At 36.6% G+C, this 21,321-nt stretch overlaps 1 protein-coding gene across 1 annotated transcript in view; it reads right to left on the minus strand.

The window, feature by feature from the left end:
• Nucleotides 1-703: 703 nt before the first annotated feature.
• The window catches only part of HELQ (helicase, POLQ-like), a 54,139-nt gene continuing 33,521 nt past the window's right edge, over nt 704-21,321 (minus strand). The window contains exons 12-18 of the mRNA XM_006867725.1: nt 16,901-17,123; nt 14,606-14,763; nt 12,282-12,380; nt 10,559-10,732; nt 8,103-8,216; nt 6,936-7,070; nt 704-913 (exon numbers count right to left, since the gene is read on the minus strand). Of these exons, the coding sequence (XP_006867787.1) occupies nt 806-913; nt 6,936-7,070; nt 8,103-8,216; nt 10,559-10,732; nt 12,282-12,380; nt 14,606-14,763; nt 16,901-17,123 (1,011 nt within the window). The 3' untranslated portion in view covers nt 704-805. The remainder of the gene's footprint in view (nt 914-6,935; nt 7,071-8,102; nt 8,217-10,558; nt 10,733-12,281; nt 12,381-14,605; nt 14,764-16,900; nt 17,124-21,321) is intronic.

Below are 21,321 nucleotides of genomic sequence, written 5' to 3' on the forward strand. Positions count from 1 at the left end.
AAAACTGATAGGTGCTGTGTGACATACAAAGATTAATAAAATAGATTTAGTCCTTCAGATAATAAACTAGCAGCAGAAACAAGATATGGGCATCTATGAGAGGTCCACAATGCCTGTAGGAGAGGTAGAGGACCCATATGAAAGGCTGGGGATACGGATGAACTCTGGGCAGTCTCACAGAGGAGACAGCATTTGAGCATTTTAGTTGACACTTGAAGTAGATGGTGTATTTTAAAGATGATGTTCATGTACTGGGAGCATCATAAAGCAGTTAAGAAATGGAGGGTTTGGGAATCACAGGGAATATTCTGCAGATTGCAATAGCCCAGTGCAGTGCAGGGAAATGGTAAGAGTATGATGAAAAATCTAGCTACAAAGGTTGTTGTTGTTGTTAAGTGTCATCGAGTCAGTTCCAACCCATAGCGACCCTGTGTAGGGTTTCCGAGGAGTGACTGGTGAGCTTGAACCGCTGGCCTTCTGGTTCAAACGACTTTGCAGTCTGGCACATTAACCCACAGCACCATACCAGCTACAAAGTTAAGTTAGGGATATACTGAGGAAACTGGATTTCATTTTCCAGTAAGAACAATGGACTTCTGAGCAGAAAAATGTGTTAGGTCGAGAGGAAGATGTATTATTAGTGAGAAAGTCACTGTAATTAAGGGTGAGAGGCATATTCAGACATCAACCACAGTTCCAAATATAAAATTAAAATGTATTTTTTTCATTTATAAAGTGTGAGGACTCTTTAATAAAATACATACACAATAAATAATTCATTCTTGAAATAGCTCTTTAGGTAGCTTCACGGCTTTTCAGTGGAAGGCAGCAGAATACCAGGGACATCAGAGGGTAATCTCAATAACTCCTCTACTTCTTCTTGCAGAGCCTCTGCTTTTTCATGTAATAGCATCTATAGTCAAAAAACCAAAACAAAAAAATCAAGACATGGGACAAAGATATGTATTGCTAGAGAACTGTCAACATTTTTACCACCTAAACTCTCATGTATCAGTAATCTGAACATTTAAACTAATGAGATTGAAAAATGGGCACTTAAGAAAAGTGATTACAGCAATTGAAGCTGAGGCATTTAGTTAAAGCCATTTTAGCTGACCGTAGCCTTTTATATACCAAAAATACAGGGGCTTTAATACTCTCACAGATGTGTTTTATTGAAGACTCAGCCACTTAAAAATGAACTTTTAATCTATAAAATCTAAGACAATTTTGCAAAAATTTAATTACCTCCTGAAAATGTTATCTTTTACATAGGTATTTTATTATTCATCAAAATTTCATATGCTATCTTCAAAAACCTAATAGTATTCCAAAAGAAAAGCTTTATTAAAGCTCCTAAAATTAACATGTTTAATTACAAATAACACCATAATGAGCAAAGAAAGCATCTCTAAACTTGGCACATAGATATCAATGAATATTAAGAAATAAAATGTTGGTATTTGTATTACTTCTGTTACAAAACTGCATTATAAAATGTTCAGAGAAATTGCAGAGGAAAAATCATATGGGAGAACCTAAGTATGAAAAATAAAAACACTCTCAACCAATTTGATCTAAAACATAGCACTTCTCTAACTCATTGCTGTTGAGTCTCCTCTAACATATGGGTGAAAAAGGGGAGTCACTGCCTGGGGGCACTGGATTTCTGTGAAGGGCCAAGAAAAAAAACTGGAAATGGAGAGCAGTGATGGTTGTACAGTACGAAAAATGTTAACTAATGTCACTGAACTTTACATGTAGAAAATGCTGAAATGGCAAGTGTTTTATTATACATATTTTTATTACAATTAAAGATTTTTTTAAAAAGGAAAAAAAGAGAAAGTAAGAAACAAAGAACAAGCACCATACTTAGAATCAAGAGGCACAATCCCAGTTCTACTATCAAAAAGTTAAAAAAAATTCCCTCCTAAAAGCAAATCATGAAGCAGAAAAATCTTGTTTAACACAACACTCAAAAGTGAGTATTTTCCAGTTGCTATCAGGACCAACTGTGAGTGCTGGAAACGTAAATGTAGATGTTTTGAAACAAAAGGAGGGGAGCGATTGATTTTGCAGTCTAGGAGCGCAGGTCCCTGGGACCATCAAGGGAGAAGAGTAGAGAGTGGGACCCTACCCAGAGAAACAGTGATGCCAGAGATGGAGGCAGAAGCGATGACGTGTAGTGATGGAATGGCTGGGGACTCTAGACCCAGAGAGGGAGTGGGGCTATGTGCTAACAGCCGGGGGGCAGGCTTGCAGGCTGTACCCTTTGGTTGTTTGATGATGTATGGAGGGGATTGTAATCATTGTAACAAAACGAAATACGATAGGATAAATGTAAAACTAACGTTCTCCCATGTAAATTATCACTTAATTCACAATAAAAATTTCAATAAAGAAAAAGAAAATAAAAAAGGAAGCAGTTGTTAGACTAGCACAAGGAATACTGAATGAAGTTCCTCATGAGCACAATTAAGTGTTCTGGAATACTCATTCTTTGTTTGGAATACCCAACCTTTGTTATCCATAGCTTGTTATGATTTACACAGCCTAAAGCCTTGTATAGTCAATAAAGCATAAGCAAACATAAAAAAAAAAAAGAAAAAAGAAAGTGAGTATTCTCAAGTAAACATTGGCAATATGAAGGAAAAACAGAAAAACAACAACATTATCTGAAACAGAAGCTCCAAACTAAGAACAGAAATAAACCCAAAACAGGAAAAAATTAAATAGAAGTTGATTGAGCTCAGGAAAGAAGCAGAAGAAACAGGCAAGATCATATTAAAAATGAAAAATAAATAACTAGGTATTCAAGGAAGGACAGATGTAAGTAAAAACTCAGTAAGGTCCACTGAAGAAGAGCAGGAAAACAATGAAAAGAATGTTGACACAAGAAGGAATGAAGTAAAACGTGTTAAGACTGAAGATGGTCAAAGATGGAGGACTTAAAACAAAAGCAAACAACAGCAATGGAATAGAACCAGTATTTAAAACTGAAATAAGAGAAAATGCTAGAAATAAAACAAGGTATAGACATAGTCTAGTTATGAATTTTAAGACAGAGAAAAAGGTTAATGTTTTACATACTCATAGGAAAAAAAAGTTGTAAGAATTCTCAACAAAATTCCATTATCTTTTAATTCCAGTTTTTCATGAACTTCTTGAAGCCTCCTCATAAAAGCTGAAGTTTGCTTTTTGCCTCTATGTCTTTATTAATATTACCTTCCTTGACTGCCCAGACCACCCTATTTACAACTAGAACCCCTCTCTTCACTTCACATACACACAAATGTATATGCATTTCTGAACCACTTAAGAATAAGGTGCAGACCCTGCTTAAAATCTACTGGGTAACAGAACATATAAAAAAATGAAATGAAAAGGGGCAGCAAAGTAAAATTGCTGCCACCAGAAAAATGAAATAATACAGATTAGAGCAGAAATTAAACAGAATACAGGAAAATAGAAAGAATCAAAAAGACAAGAAGTTGGTTATTTGCAAAGATTAAAAAAACTGACAAACCACTGGCAAATATAGCAAAATACAAAAAGGGTAAGATGCAAATAAAATGAACAAGAAATTTATGGGTGATGTCACAACAGAATCAATGGAAATAAAAAGTATAACAGAATATTATGAATTGTGGAGTCCTGGTGTGGCACTGTAGGATAAATCACTGGACCACAAGGTTGGTTTGAACCACAAGATCAATGGTTCAAATTCACCAGTTGTTCATTGGAAACCCTATACAGGGTTGCTATGAGTTGGAACCAACTCGATGGCACTAACAACAACATGAAGAACTGTGCTGAACAAATAATCAGAGAAGCTGGATTATATGAAGAAGAATGTGTTATCAGATTAGGGGAAGAGGCAGTTACTTGTGAATAATATAACTTTGCTTGCTGAAAGCAAAAAGGACTTAAAATACTTACAGATCAAAGACCACAGTCTTCAGTATGGGTTGCACCTCCATGTAAAGAAAACAAAATTCTCAACACTGGACCAATAAATAACATTATAAAAAATGGAGAAAAGATTGACAGTTGTCAAGGATTTCATTTTGCTTGTGTGCACTCTCAAGACTCATGGAAGCAGAATCAAGAAACCAAACAATGTGTTGCACTGGACAAATCTTCTGCACAAGACCTCTTTAAAGTGTTCAAGAACAAAGATGTCAGTTTGAGGACTCAGGTGCACCTGAATCAAGCCATGGTATTTTCAATAGCCTCATCTGCATGTGAAAATTGGAAAATGACTAAGAGAGACAGTAGGAAAATTGATGCATTTGAGTTATGGTGTTAGAAAAGACTATGAAAAGTACCATAAACTGCAAGAACAACAAACAAACCAGTGCTGGAAGAAGTAGAACTTGACTTCTTCTTCAAAGTCAGAATGGTGAGACTTTGTCTCTCATACTTAGGACATGTTATCACGAGGGACCAGTTCCTGGAGAAGGACCTCACACTTGGTAAAGTGGAGGACCAGTGAAAAAGGAAGACTCCCAACGAGATGAACTGGCAGTGGCAGCAGCAGTGGACTCAGGATGGAGCAGGACCAGGCAGCATTTTGTCCTGTTGTGGATAGGGTCACTATCAATCAGAAATGCCTCAATGGTACCTAACAACACCATCACCATGAAGAATTGCACTCCAACACATTTGAAATTCTAGAAGAAATGGACAAATTTCTAGAAACACATGACCTATCTAAACTAACACCAACTGAAATAGAAAACTTGAAAAGACCTATACCAAAAGAAAACATTGATCAGATCATTAAAAAACTAACAACAACAAAAAAGTCTGGGGCCAGATGGCTTTACTGGTGAATCCTACCAAACATTCAGAGAAGAGTTGACACTCATTCTACTCAAACTATTCCAGAACACAGAAAAGGAAGGAAAACTCTGGAATTCATTTTATGAAGTAAGCAGAATACCCAGATACCAAAACTAGGCAAAGGCAGCACTAAAATAGTACAGATCGATGTCCTTCATGAACAATGTGCAAGAATTCTCAACAAAATCCTAGCCAACGCAACTCAATAACATATCAAATAAAAAAGAAAAGAAAACATCATGACCAAGTAGAATTCATACCAAGTATGAAAGAATGGAGTCTTGGTGTGGCGCTGTAGAATAAGCACTGGACTGCTAACCACAAAGTCTGAAACCCAATACAGAGTTTTTATGAGTGGGAACTGACTCAACAGCACTTAACAACAACAATACAAAACCAACAGCAAATATTACTCTCAACTAAGAGAAACTGAAAAATTCCCCTTGTGAACAGGAACCAGTCAAGGATGCCCTTTATCACCACTTCTATTCAATATGGTGTTGGAACTCTTACCCAGAGCTATAAGCCAAGAAAGGGAAATCAAAGGCATCCAAATAGGCAAAGAAAATGTAAAACACTATTTATGATAAGATCCTATACATAGAAAATCCCAAACTCAGCAAGGAAATTATTGGAAAACATTGAAAGATTCAGTAAAGTGGCAGGGTACAAGACCAACATCAGTCAAAAAGATAAAATATTTAGGAATAAATCTCACCAGAAAAACAAAAGACCTACCTATACAAAGAAAACTACTAAACAATACTACAAGAAACCAAAAGAGACCCACACAAATGGAAGAACATACCATGCTCATTTCCATACACTGGAAATGTCAACATTACTTACAGTGATTTATAGGTATAATGCAATCCCAAATCAGATTCCACCATCTACTAACTGTATATGGGAAAAAAAAAGACACTGAATAAGCAAAAAAAAGAGGAAGAACAGAGTAGGAGGCCTCTCACTTCCCAATCTCAAAACCTACTGCACAGCCACAGTGGTCAAAACAGCCTGGTACCAGTACAAGGAAAGGCACAAAGACCAAGGGAACAGAATTGAAAACCCAGAAATAAATCCATCCACCTCGGATCACAAGTGACAAAGTATTCAAAACACATCAAATAGGAAAGTGATGATCTCGTCAACAAACGGTGCTAGCAAAACGGGAAATCCATTTACAGAAGAATGAAATAAGACCCACATCTAACAACACATATAAAAATGAACTGTACATGATTAAAGTTGTTAGGTTCCCTCAAGTTGTTTCTGACTTCACAGTGACCCTATGCACAACATTGAAACATTGCCTGGTCCTGTACAATCCCCACAATCGTCATTATGCTTGAGTCCACTGTTGCTGTCACTGTGAAAATCTGCCTCAGTAAGGGGAGGGTAGGTGGGTCTTCCTCTTTTTCATTGATCCTCTACTTTCCCAAGCATAACCAAGTCAACGGCACTTAACAATAACAATGTCCTTCTTTAGGGACTGGTCCCTCCTGATAATACGTTTAAAGTATGAAAGACAAAGTCTCACCATCCTGGATTCTACAGAGCATTCTAGCTATACTTCTTCAAACACAAATTTGTTTATTGTTCTTAGAGTCCATGATACTTTTAATATTTATCTCTAATACCAGAACACAAATGCATCAATTCTACTAAAGTCTTCCTTATTCATTGTCCAACTTTCACATGCAGATGACGCTACTGAAAACGCCATGGCTTGGATGAGCATATTTTACAACTGCTGTTACCATATTGCCTTCCACATCACCCAAGTTATCCAGCAGATTACTCACCCTTCCATTCCACCCCTGATAAACATCTAAGAATGGTTCTTTTAGCATGAAAACCTTTACTTGATTTCTTAAAATAGAGGTCTTGTACTGTATTTATCCTTTTGTGATTGACTAATTTCACTCAGGAGTCCTGGTTGTGGTGCTGTAGGACATGCACTGGACTGCTAACCACAAGGCCAACAATAGTAAAATATGCGCACTTAGAATAAAAATAATTTTTTTAAAAAGTTCATAGAAAAATTCCATTATCTTTCAATAAAAAAAGAAAACGGCTGGCTTGCTTACCTTTGCAGATGAAACAATCTGCTTGGCCTGGCGTCTTGACAAATGATCAATTGTTTTTATTAGCATCTCAGGATCTGCATTAGCTAAGTGCATTAGACTTTTGTAACCAGCACTATATAACTGCTTTGCTCGAGCCTGAGAAAGTGTTAAAAAGCATCAGTAAGGTAAAAAAAAAAAAAAAAAAAAAAAAAATCAGTAATACCACAATCTGGGATGAAGAAAAAACTTAAGTTTTACTTATGGGAAAAATTTTCACATGCAGGAGACAGGAAAAAAAGTAAGCTAATAAAGATAAGTATGAAGAGTCGTTGCTGTTAAGTGCATTTGAGTCATAGCTGATTCATAGCAACCCTTTATAGGGCTTCCAAAGAGCAGCTGGTGGATCTGAGCTGCCATCCTGTGGTTCACAGTACAGGAGATAGCACATGAGAATTCGGAGGAATTTTTAAAGATGCATTTAGGTGGTTCTGATCTGGGTAGCATAAATCAACTGATCTGGGCTGCAATTAGGAATGAATATCCTATTAGAGCACTTAGGTTGCTGACAAAACTTCAAACCCCTAAGCAAAGTATTTAATCCAGTATCCCTAAAATGGTCTTATTATCTATTCTATTTAGGAGATAAACTTAAAAAAAATTTTTTTTTTTTTTTTAATGTTAAACAATCCGAATTATACCCCTGATGTAAGAACTGAGTAATAGAGAATAGAAATCAAGGTTTGGTTGAAAATAGAAAGCTGAGAAACCAACTAGGATGTTTTTTTTTCACTTTCATAGAATACAGACATGGCTCTTGTTGCCACCTGTTCATCACTGCTTTCTATAAGCACTAAGTCTAAACTGACAGAAGGCAATCCTTCAGAGGAGTGGAAGGTAAAAGTGATAGTGAGCAAAGTGGTAGAAAAACTTCCTGGTGATAATGACCTCATTCCTATTATTAGTATTACTTTTGCCAACTATGATTTTTCACCAGGATGAATTTCAGATTAACAAGAGGAATTCTGGAAGGCCCTGACAATAATTTATTTTACAAAAAAAATTTCTTGTAACAAGAAAAAACTAAGGCTTTTCTTGTTGTTTGCCCTGTGGTAAGACTTCACAAAATAGCACATCTTATTTTTCTGTTCAATTAAATGATCTCAGTTGAGAAACTGGAAAGCTACTGACCTCTAAGACTCCAGTCACTTCCATAAGAGGGATTAGCTCTGCCTTTACACAGTAAGTCAGTTTCTTGGTGAGTTCTACCAAAAGAGCTTTATAAACCCAAAATTCTTCCAGCTCCTACATCAAACAAAGATATACACAAATTAAAGCATGGTAAGTTATTTCAAATTTTATTGTGTGTGGAATAGGATTTAGAGAGGATGTGAGTTCTGGAACTTGAGTTAAGCTATGATTCCAAGTATAATTATTATGAGGAAACATGATAGATACTAAAGTCTTTGATGATCTGGTTTTAGGATAAGGAAAAATACTGAAAAACTAAAAAATGAGTCAATAAGAAGAAATACATCCATTCTTATCAAAACATCATAAAGAAAATGCATAAAGTTTTACTTTCCAAAATAATCTGAAAACAACTCCCACTTCTAGGAATTTATTTTGAAGATAAAATATTAAATATGGAAAAATTGAAATGCAAGATGATGCTCAGTGCAATATTATTTAATGGGTACACAATCATGAGATCATTTAATGTTGTCTACTTTTATGTATGTTTGAAATTTTATATAACAAAGGGCTTTTGGTATTTATTTTCTAAAACAGTCTCTTTCTTTGGTTATTGCTATAAGAGTATGTAATGCATGAAGCACTATTACACATCTTGAAACCACCAGAAAAGCAGTTAATTCACTAAAGATGGCAGAGTAGGAGGACAAGAGAACCTTGAGTAGAACTACTAACTCAATCCAGGAGCTGCCTTACCCCTGACTTTCCTGTTACATATAGTATTATCAACTTCCTTATTGTCTAAATTTCTATAGCTTTTCTGCTACTAATAGTTAAAAATATTAATACAGTTAGTGAATTATTTTATATCATTTAAGTAACTTTATTAAAAGAACAAGAAAAAAATTAAGATATAAAAAATACATTCATGAGAATCCAACTTACATCAGATTTTTCTCATGAACAGCCATCAGATTATAGTTGTTTTAAAGTTTTTTACTTGAGCAACCTTAAAAGGTCTTAAGAACTTACACTCCTAAGTAAAACAAAGGGATAGAATATTACAAAGAGCACCTTTAATAAACAGAAAAACTTTGGAAAATATGATACATTTAAAGGCTAGCTTCTTATTTTTGTTTGCTGCCTAGCTAGACTGCACTCAGAGAATGTAAACTAATACTACCAGCATAAGTATATGATTGTTGACTCAGGACCATAGTCTCAGGGGACACCAAGGTCAACTGACATAACACAGTCCACAAAGACAATGTTGTACACATTCTACTTTGATGAGTAGTGACTGAGGTCTCAAATGCTCCTTTCATTAACATGCATGATGTAATCTATGTTTAAGGTAGGAGAATTAAGTAGAGTTCAAGTTTAGAAAGCTGGATTCATGAGAAAAAAATTTCCCCCAAATCATGTGAATTAGGAAGAACAACTCAGAAAAGGAGGGTGAAAATGTTTATTTGAAGAATACAGTCAATGCCACTAAAGTGTACATACAGAAATTGTTGAATTGGTGCATGTTCTGGTGTATATTTTCAAAACAACAAAAATAAATAAATAAATGTGTGATTTAAAGATGGAAAAAAACCCAAACATATAGAAAAGATTTTGCTACTAAGAATAAAAGCTTTTAAATGCAGTAAAACTGGCTTACAAAAATTTACACACAAAACATTATCTGTGCAGAAAATTCTAGCAAGCTTTGCTACGCTATTTAAATCAATTTTGAAAGTTTATTTCATTGACACGTTCAAACAAACAAATTCATGCCAAATACATATGTATGACAATAAAGCTTTCTTCTTGAGCTGTTTCATAAAATAAATATCTGATGTAGAAACTCACAACAGCTACCTGATATTAGAGAGAAAGATGATAGGTACTGTGGCAATCAAGAGAACAAGGTACAAAGTGTTCAGATGATTGTTGCTTTGTATTACTCATGAGAAAGATACACAGAATCTACATCATTAAAGAAACGTTGTTTTACAAAGTTAATTTCAGCAATCTGAAACTACTAAGGGTAGTAGGTATAAATGAAGTTGCTGGCTGTGAGCAACTTGTGCAACTAAGTCTAACTCACAGTGACACTGTGTAGGGTTTCTAAGCCTATGGGAGTAGAAAGCCTCATCTTTCTCCCATGGAGCAACTGATAGATTTGAACTAAAATCCTTGTGGTTAGCAGGCCAGTTCATAATCCACTATGATACCTGGGAATCACTAGGTGCTTTCTATCTGTTCATTAAATATTTTAGTAGATTCATTAATTTCTGCATCTTTACCATAGTATCTATTACTTTTGTAAGCAGATAAAACCAATGATACTATTTTTTAAATAAACTCTGAGACTTTGTACTGACAGAGTAAGTAAACAAAGAGAAATGAGTAATTGGCGAGAGTTTATAGCACTTAAGCCAGAGGTATCATCTATTTAAGAGAATTACCTCACAGAAATGTAACACACAAGATGAGAAAGAGGCAGCTCCAGTAAGAAGATTCTGTATGTATCCTCGAGGCACATTAAACTTTTCAGACACACTCCAAATGCTGGTCTCTTTGAGCAAGGTATAAAGAATAAAAGACAGGTATAGTCGGTTGACGATGTCCTTGTCCACCTTCTAGAAAGATACAATCAAGTCAGTTTATGCATTGAACCTGTTCAAAAGGGAATGTGTTTTCCATTCAGATTGGTAAAAAAGACAAAGTGAGTGACACTGTAACAAAAACAAAACACCTCAAAGTAAACTTGCTGCTGTGAAGTTGATTCTGACCCACAGTGACCTTATAGGACTGAGCAGAACTATTCCATAGCATTTCCAAGGCTGTAAGTATTATAGAAGCAGACTACCCCAAGTTTCTCCTACAGAGAGCCTGATGGGTTTGAACAGTAACGTTTTGGTTACCATCCAAGTGCTTAACCACTGTGCCATCAGGGCTACAGGTACCAAAGACAGAATGCTTCCACAAAAAAACAAATTTGTAACCCATGTTGTTTAGATTAATTCAAACTGATTTTCGTTTTTCCAAGTATGAAACGGAGACATGCCAAATTTCTAGTTTAAATTAAACTCTTTTTAATTTAGCGAGAGTTGTGGAGGTCTTTGTATTTGACATGGTTTAGCTCTGGTAGCGTAGTGGTTACGAATCGGGCTGCGAACCTTAAGGTCAGCGGTTCGAAACTACCAGCTGCTCTGCGGGAGAAAGATGAGGCTTTCTACTCCCGTAAAGATTTACACCCTCGGAAACCCTGTACAGGGTCGCTATGGGTTGGACCCGACTCGATGGCACTTAACAACAACAACATAGGCTATATATGTGTGTGACTGTGGCTATAAATTAGACAAATACATTTATTTAGGTAAGTATTTGTATGTTGTTGTTAAGTGTCACGAAATTGGTTCCGACTCTTCGCGACCCTATACGGGGGTTTCTGTAAAGCCTTTCTGCCTCATCTTTCTCCTGCAGAACAGCTGGTGGACTAGCACATTCCTCCGTGTGGTTTGCAGTCCAGTGATTATCCTACAGTGACACTGGGCTCCCTAATATGAATATGCTGTTGTTGGTATGTGCCATTGAGTCGGTTCCAACTCATAGCGACCTATAAAGAGTTTCCGAGGAGCAGCTGGTGAGTTTGAACCACTGACCTTAAGGTCCAGTGCTTATCCTACAGCACCACACCAGAACTCCAAAATGTAGATAAGCTTTTCTCTATTAGAAACTAAGTAAATATTTCCTCAGGGCCATTAAAAAAAAAAATTAAATGAATGTTCCAAAGTTAAGATGTTGGAAGAGATGAAGGGAAATGCTTTCTGTAGCTGATGATTTCTATTCTGTGCACCATTCTGAACTATGGTTTCTAGTGACTTATTTTTTGCTTATTTTGTTGCTCATATCATGCTAACTTAGAAATGGAGTAAGTCCTGCTTAAAATCGGAGGAAAATTACATGCCTTACTACAACACTGTAGGATAAGCACTGGACAGCTAACCACAGCGTCAGAGGTTCAAGCCCACAAGCTGCTCCTTGAGAAAAAGATAAAAGCTTTTTGCTCCCACGAAGATTTACAGCTTCAGAAGCCCTACACAGGGAATCTATGAGTTGCCATTAATTTTGCTGAATGAACTTATTTCACTATTTAGGAAGGAAAAAAGGTTAAGATTATGGTACCTTCTTAATTGCTTGACCTGATGCTTTCTTGCCAATAAAACTTTCAGAGACTCCGACAAAAGCAGCTACTTTTTGTTCTGCTGGACTGAGTTGGCTGAACTACACAGAAAAAGAATAAAGACATGGAAAAATCAAATGGTAACTTTGTAACAATCTATCATTTAAGCCAAATCATATTTCTTTTGACATTAGTATTTACAAAAGGAGTTCTGGTAATATAGTAATGAGTTGGGCTGCTAACCTCAAGGTCAGCAGTTTAAAATTACCTGCCTTTCCATGAGAGAAAGATGAGGCTTTCTGCTCCGGTAAAGATTTATAGCCTTACGTGTGGCCAGAGACGGGTAAGGATCACGTGGAACCTCGGCTACTTAAGACAGAGCCATTGCCATGCTGCAATGAGTCTCAATGACTGGTAAGACTGAGGAATTTGCACTGACCACCTAAGACAGGCAGCGTCCCTTAAACAATCAATAAATAAGGAGGATTCAGATGCAGACAGTGCAGACCCGGTCAGGAGGCCAAGCCCCTGAGGGCCCAAGCGTTGTTGATCGTCCAAACCATAGGCTCTGAGGATCAGACTCTAGCTACCTAGTAGACATAGCAAACTGTCCCTCATCTGATTATTCAGTAATGCTTGTTAGTAATCTCATACATGAGCCCTGGATATCCACAGACAAATGTAAAAACCTTCCCTAAAAGCCGAGACTGTAAATTCCAAAAAGGCAAGTCCCCCACAATACAATAAAAAAAAAAAAAAAAAAAGCTAAAGAGGATAGAGAGAAACACTGTAAACTGATGATATATGGAGGGGATAATAATCAATGTAATGAAACAAGCTATATGAATGGTTGAATGTGAAGCTGATGATGTGCCCTGTAAACTTTCACTCAATGCAAAATAAAAACATTTAATTAAAAAAAAAAAAAAAAAAGATTTACAGCCTTGGAAACCCTACACAGGGTCACTATGAGTTGGAACCAACTCCATGACACACCACCAACAACAACATTTTCCTAATTTTAAAGGATATAAAGAAAAACATAAATTTATTTTTAAAAAATTGCATGATTTAAAAACTACAGTATGAGAAGATTTCAAAAAGTTCATAGAAAAACAGAATTAAAATATAATGGAAGTTTTCCATGAACATTTTGAAGCCACTTTGTATAAAAATAGAATATTTTGTAGCAGACTTACTTAAAGAAATGTTCACAAGTACCACATGGAGTTTATGGCTATAGGTACTGTAGCATATGGTTGGTGGTGGATGTGTGTCACTGAGTCAGTCCCAACTCACAGTGACCCTGTATAGGTTCCCTGTATAGGTTTTCCCAGGCTATAAATCTTTATGGGAGCAGAAAGCCTCATCTTTCTCCTGAGGAGTGACTGGTAGATTTGAACTAATGATCTTGTGATTAGCAGTCTACCTGATAATCCATTACATTACCAGAGCTCCTGTATCATTTTTTTTGTTGTTGTTGTTAAGTGCGGTCAAGTCGATTCCAACTCATAGTGACCCAGTTCAGGGATTCTGAGGAGAAGCTGGTGGGTTTGAACTGCTGACCTCTTAAAAATTATAAAATTATTTATAAAAATGACATTTAAAAGCAAATTTCCTGGGATTGAAAGTTGTACACTGCCTCTGCTTAATATGTATTCATGGGTTTAGTCTGCCCATAGTAAAATGATAATAAACTGTATTCTAGTGCTTGGTAGGACCAGTTCCACTTTGCTACTGACTATACTAAATACTTCTGGATTTGGTTCATCATCATGCTTGGCTCTAATACAGCTTTTATGTAAACTCTCGAGCATCAGAAACAGCTTTCATTGTTTTCTTTACATTCTGATGTTGTTGTCAAGCGCAGTCCAGCCGGTTCCAACTCACAGCAACCCTGTATAGGGTTTCCAAGGAGCGGTTCCTGGTTTGAACCACTGACCCTGCAGTTAGCAGTCCAGTGCTTATCCTACAGTGCCACACCCAGACGCCTCTTTACTTTCTAGGCATCACGATATGCAGTGGCCACCGGATCATAATAGTAAACCCTGGGAGAGTGGGACAGTAACATTATAAAATTATTCATATCCTGAAAATTTTTTTGTATAGCAAGTATGTTTACATTTAAAGGAAAAATAGCATTTAGGGAAAATATGCTAAAAATGTGGTAGCTACATTATTATTTTTAAAAATATAAAGACAAATATATTTTAACAGAACAAAACAAATAAAAAAAACAAAAAAAGTGACCACTTAACAACAATCTTATCATCATCAATAAGCTAAGTAGCCTAAATTGAAGAATCATTTTACAATGTATTCTGACCTGCTTGAAGTATATCATCCAATCAGGGTCACTCTGGAAAACCATATCGTAGGGAGTTGTTAGGTAGACTAGATGAAGAAGGTTCTCAAGTACAAGTCCTTCAAGACCTTTCTTCAAATCTTTGTAAAGAATGTCACAATAAGCCAAATCTATCATTCCTGAAAGAAAGATAAATATTACTTTCTTTTGATTACTAGAGAGAGAAAGAAGCAATTTCAGGTAAAGTCTTGCTTGCAAGATAAAGTTATCTAAGTGAAACAAAAAGTCTTCAAAATCTATTTTGGAGATCATTTAAATAATATCCATTAACATTCATTATGTCCATACTTTCTCTGATTCAACTACTAAATTTCTGTGAATTTCACATGCATTCAAAAATTCAGGAATGGAGATGTCATACATGGATAGAAGAATGGTTAAAAAAAAATATGGCACATTCTTAGTATGGAGTCCTGATGTGGCGCTGCAGGATAAGCACTGGACTGCTAACCACAATGTCGGTGATTTAAACCTACCAACAGTTTCTTGGAAATCTTATACAGGGTCACTATGAATCAGAACTGACTTGATAGCACTCATGACAACAACAACATTCTAATTATTTTGTTGTTGTTAAATGCCATCGAGTAGGTTCCAACCCATAGCAACCCTGTATAGGGTTTTCTAGGAGTAGCTGGTGAGCTTGAACCATCGACCTTGCAGTTCAAACCAACTTTGCAGTCCAGTGCATTAACCCACAGCACCATACCAGGACTCCATTCTGGGTTAAGATCACTGCATTTATTAAGAGAAAATGAGGTAGATTTAAGGATACTGATGAATTAAAATGCTCATGTTATTTTTTATAAGTGAGCAAAGCATGTTACTGAAAATATAACATGATTCCATTTTAGAAAATAAACTTTCTGGATTACACATATGTACAGATGTGGATGCCATAGTTGTTTGCCTTCAAGTCATCTCTGACTCATGGAGACCCCATGTGTGCAAAGCAGAACTACTCCATAGGGTTTTCAAGGCTGTGATCGTTCAGAAGAACATTGCCAGGCCTGTCTTCCGAGGTACCTCTGGGTGAGTCTGAACCACCAACCTTTAGGCTAGTAAGTCAAATACTTAACCATCTGTGCCACCCAGCCACCTGATATATGTAAATATACAAAGGGGCTTCAAAAATTTCAAGGAAAAATTCCATTTTTCCACAAAATTTCTGAACCAAAATTTATCAGAATATGTACATATGCATATATATATGGTGGTGGTTATGTGCCATGGAGTTGGTTCTGACTCACAGCGACCCTGAATAGGGTTTCTGAGGCTGTAAATCTTTACAGGAGCAGAAAGACGTGTATTTCTCCTATGGAACAGCTGGTAGTTTCAAGCTGCTAACCTTGAGGTTCGCAGCCTGATTTGCAACCACTACACTACCAGAGCTCCATACACACACACACACACATATATACATTACTTTTTTCAAGTAAATTATGATGTAGATGTTAAGAAGAAAACTCTTTATTCATTGTAATAGAATAATCTGGCTCTGAAGGATAAGCACTAGACTGCTAACCACAAGACCCGCGGTTCGATTCCACCAACCACTATATGGGAAGAAGATGAGGTTTTCTGCTATCACAAAGATTTATAGCCTCACAAATACTGTACAGGGTTGCTATGAGTTGGAACTTACTTAACAACAAGAAATATTAATTTAATAAAGCAAACTTCAGAATAATAGAAATCATTATTTATGAAAAAAAGCTTTAAAATTATTGAAATGATCACGTGCATGCATTATTTATTAAAGTAAAATACACAGAAAAAGTCTGGAAAGATAATAACTGAACTGTTCATTTTGGGAAGATGGTGGGGTTTGTGTGAAGGTGGGGCAACTGACTTTTCTCTCTTGTTATTTCTACAGCACCCTAAATTACCTGCATAACTAAGAAAATATGCTTAAGTCAAAACAATTTTTCACATTTGGAAAACAGATTATAAAATAAAATGTTAATATTGATATGAAAAGGAGCTCTGGTAGCATAGTGGTTATGAGTCGAGATGCTAAACTCAAAGTCAGCAGTTCAAAACTACCAGAAAGATGAGGCTTTCTGCTCCTGTAAAGATTTACAGCCTCAGAAACCCTATACAGAGTTGCTATGAGTTGGAACCGACTCTAAGGCACATAACCACCACCACATTAACATGAAATTGCAGATCAAATTTGAAATAACAGTAATTTCTTATTTGAAATTTTTTCCAATTTTCCTTTGCATTAATAATACAATAAAAGTAGAATCTTACCCTTAAAAGAAGCTCGTCCCAACCCTGTAATACGGAAATTACATTGGAACTCTTCTTCAGACTTATAGATAGTATCTTTTTGTAGGAGTCCTTTATCTGTCAGGCAGTTAAGTGATTCCACAGTTATTTCCCAGAGACTTTTTTCTTTCAACAAAATCTTCTGCTGAACCCCCAGAAATGTGCCATTCATAAAGTGATATATGTCACTAAGATTTGTTGCAATCTGAAACAATTCACACCAATGAAATATTTTCCTTAATTCAAGGCACTTTGAAATGTACATTAATCAATGCTACGTAAGTTTAAAAAACTAGCATATAATTTATATAGTTACACATAGGCAGTTATAGGAGCATTTCATAATTAACAAGAAAAATATACTTTAAGGGAGAAGACAGTTATCATAGTCACACTTTTAATGAAAATATTTACACATTTTTCACTGAAAATTCTTAGGCTTTTGAATAATTTTTCATATCATCTCCAGAGCTGTGCTCTCTCAGTTTATTTCCCAACCAATTATTATCTCAGTCTCCTTGAGAAATCTGCCCCTTCACCTCTTTCTTTCCACATGTGAAAACATCTTTTGACTCTAAAAATTTACTGAAAGAACCAAGTGGGAAATGCTTCTGAAAAACTCTACCAAAACAGGAACAGGCCACATTTCACAGCAGAGCCTAAAATGTTAAAAACAAATGGAAGTTGTTTTGTAACAAAAGGAGGGGAGTGGCTGATTTTGCAGTCCAGGAGCGGAGATCCCTGGAATCCCTGGAACCATCAAGTGAGAAAAGTGAAGTGCAAGACCCTGTCCAGGGAGGCAGAGACACCAGAGATGAAGGCAGAGAGGATGATGTGGAGAGATGGAGTGGCTGGGGACTCTGAACTCAGGGAAGGAGAGGGGCTGTATGCTGGTGGCGGCCGAGGGGCAGGCGTGTGGGGTGTACACTTTGGTTGTTTGGTGATGCAGCAGGGGATTGTAATCATTGCAATGAAATGAAATACAAAACAATGACTGTAAAGATGATGTTCTTCCATGTAAACTAACACATAATTCACAACCAAAAAAAAAACTAAGTTTTCCTACCACTTTTTGTTTCTCTCCTAGTCACATTTCTTTTTCTAATTCTTTCACTGCCTTCCCTTCACCTCCTCTTAATCACTATTTACAACTTAGAATGGCAATCATAAGTAATACTTAACCCTCCACTTGGGATTCATATCCTTAGTTAGAAGTAATTGATATTAGGCAATTTCAAAGAATTCAGCATATTCTACTAAAATACAATCAATCAATAGGATACATTTCTCTCTCTTACAATTCTGATGGTATCTCAACTGGAAACATTAAGTAGCTATTTAATATTAAACCAATATAATGGATAACAAAAAAATATTACGGGGCATAAATATTTTCTACTGATTCTTATTCTTTTAATAAAACTCATTCTTAATATATTTAATTCGACAAAAATTATACTTTTAAGATATCCAGAAACTGATATGAGTTTGTAGATTATTAATGTACTTGATACTGTTTTCCACCTGGATAGATACAATTCATACTGGCAGTGGTTGCTGGCGGGAAATCCTTACTAGAGCCCTCATGCTACTTTTTATACATTGCTCCCATGAAAACCTTTTTGATATAGTGATTTAAACCATCTGGGTTGACCTCTGCCTCTGGCCTCCTTGGCTTCTCAAAGCTGGATTATTCACTATCCCAACCTGCAAGTTCAGTTCATCCAAGCCCATCTTCAACGTCAACCCATTTATTAAATCAAAAATTTACCAGGCATCAACAACATGCTGAGTCCTCTGATAAGCAATGCAATTTGTTGACAAATGAAATGCAGACACCACTTTCAGAGCTTAAATTCCAATAAAGTTATTAACCAAATAAATGATGGTGCTAATAAAAAATACAGTGACAAACTGAGAGACAATTAAAGGGAAGGGATGTTGTTGTAAAGTGCTGTCGAGCTGGTTCTGACTTACAGCGACCCTGTATAGGGTTTCTGAGGAGCAGCTGATGAGCCTGAACTGCCAAGCCTGAACTGCTGACCTTACAGTTCAAACCGACCGTGTGGTCCAGCAAAGCATACTGCAGTAAAGTGACTGGACTCAGAGGCTTCCATGCAGAAGTGATGTTAAACTGAGATCTGAGAGCTGAGTAGGAGTCAAGTAGACAATGGAGCAGCATGAGTGTGAAACTGGAAATGAAGTGGTGGCCTTAGTGACACTGGGGTCAGAAGGAGCATGGTATGTTTAAGACAATGAAACAGGTGTTCTGGAGCGCGGAATGTGTGAAAGATGGTGAGGTGCTGGAAAAAGAGACGGAGGCTCCCATCTACTATGATAGACTATGGATAAGGAATCTGTACTTTATCCTAAAAGCAATGCAAATCCACTGACAAATTTTAAGAAGCGGGTTATGTAAACATATTTGCATTTTGGAAAGATCACTCTGTGTGAAGAATTATTTGGAGAGACTATGGGAAGGCAGGGCACAGTAGATGCAAGGAGACCAGTTAGACTACTGCAGTGATCAAGGCAAGAGACTGTAGTATTATGGGCTAGAGTCTGCGAAGGTAGATATACGATGTCAACCAGTCTACATACCTATCTCTTAGCCTCGGGTGTTTTACTTGTAAAAGGGAAATTATGTCATTTAATTCAAAGGTATGCAAGGATCTGCATTTACACATGTGGTGTCTATCACTGTTTGAAACATAACTAGAGACTCCCTGGATCCTATACTCCAAGAACTACTGTTATTAGTTTATAGAGTCCCCTTCTCTCCCACCAAAGCCAGCCCCTAGTGTTTCCAGGGATACTAACCTTTCTAAATTCTTGTTTTTCTTTATGAAAGGCAAAAGTTTTCATTTTTATTTTTTGTGATGGTGGAAAAAACTTGTCAAACAAAAATAGAAAATATATTTTAAAACAAAAAATGATGAGGGAGGCCTAAGGGATATTTAGAATTTATAAAACTATAGATATATATTTTATAGATGGAGTAATGGTGTACATACAAGCAGAGAAAACAACTACCAGAAATTTCAAAATACTTACGAAATTAAAGCAGATTTTTATTGAGCATTCACCAAGTACTAAACGTTGTGCTAGATACTTCCCATAAATTGCTTGTTTTAGCCTAGTTGCAAACTTGTGAGGTAGACACAATAACTGTGCCTAACCTCTATACTCTTGCCCCCTGACCTCACATTGTCCTAGTCCTAGAGATTACCCTTCTTCCTTTTCACCTCTATTCAACCTGGTTGGTCCAGTCCAGAAGACTTGATTTCTGCTTTAATTTCAACCCTAAAGACTTCCCTGGTTACTCATCCTGTCTAGAATCTCAGACCTCTTCCACATGGGAGTCCTATTGGGAACCCCTACTCCTGATGGCCTGTTCACTTCAGGACTGGTCCCAGTAGCTCCAGTTCTGTTACCTATACACAAGCTTGGATGACAGCTGCCCACCTGCTTACCTCTTGATGGAATGACTGCCTGGACTTCTTACTGGTGCACTGCAACTTTTGTTAAAAGCAGAATTGCAATGACTGCGTACACTGCATTGCTAGGCCTGTAAAATGACACACTTGTGGCCAATCCAGTTCTCCCAGTCTCCCAGTCTCCCAGTTCCTCTAAGTGCTCCAGTCTCAAGTGAAGTTCTAACTCCCTACTAATACCTTTTGGAAGACTGCTTTTGTTGAGGTCCATGACATATGTGTACATGTCAATAGATTGTTGTTGGTGTTGTCAAGTAAGTTTTGATTCATAGTGACCTTGTGTAGGGTTTCTAAGGAGTGTCTGGTGGATTTGAACCACCAACCTTGGCAGTCAGTAGCAGTCCAGAGCTTATTCTACAGCACATACCAGGACTAAAGGGCTTTAGAAAGTTCATGCAAAATTAAAATGGAATTCTTCCACAAACATTTTAGCAGTCTTGCAAGAGAAGTCATCAATGTACATCAATGTAAAGAAAATAAAAAATCCTCATAACCAAACCAATAAATAATATCATAATAAATGGAGAAAAGATTAAAGATGCAAAGACTTCATCTTGCTTGGATTTGCAATCAACACACATAGAAGCAGCAGTCAAGAAATCAAACAACGATATTGCATTAGACAAATCGCTTCAAACGTGTTAAAAAGCAAAGATGTAAGTTTGAGGACCAAGGGGTAGCCAGCCACCCAAGTCATGGCTTTTTTTTTAAGCCATGGTATTTTCAAGAACACGGTCAAAATTTCTCAAGCTGGGGGAACTGAAGAAAAAATTCAAGCATCAACTTTCGTTATTGAAAGATTCTCTGGGCAAATTGTTGAATGATGCAGAATACATCAAGAAAAGATGGAAGGAATACACAGAGTCATTGTACCAAAAGGAAATGGTTAATGTTCAACCATTTCAAGAG

This window comes from Chrysochloris asiatica, unplaced genomic scaffold (assembly GCF_000296735.1).
Source record: "Chrysochloris asiatica unplaced genomic scaffold, ChrAsi1.0 scaffold00109, whole genome shotgun sequence".
Classification (NCBI taxonomy): Eukaryota; Metazoa; Chordata; class Mammalia; order Afrosoricida; family Chrysochloridae; genus Chrysochloris; species Chrysochloris asiatica.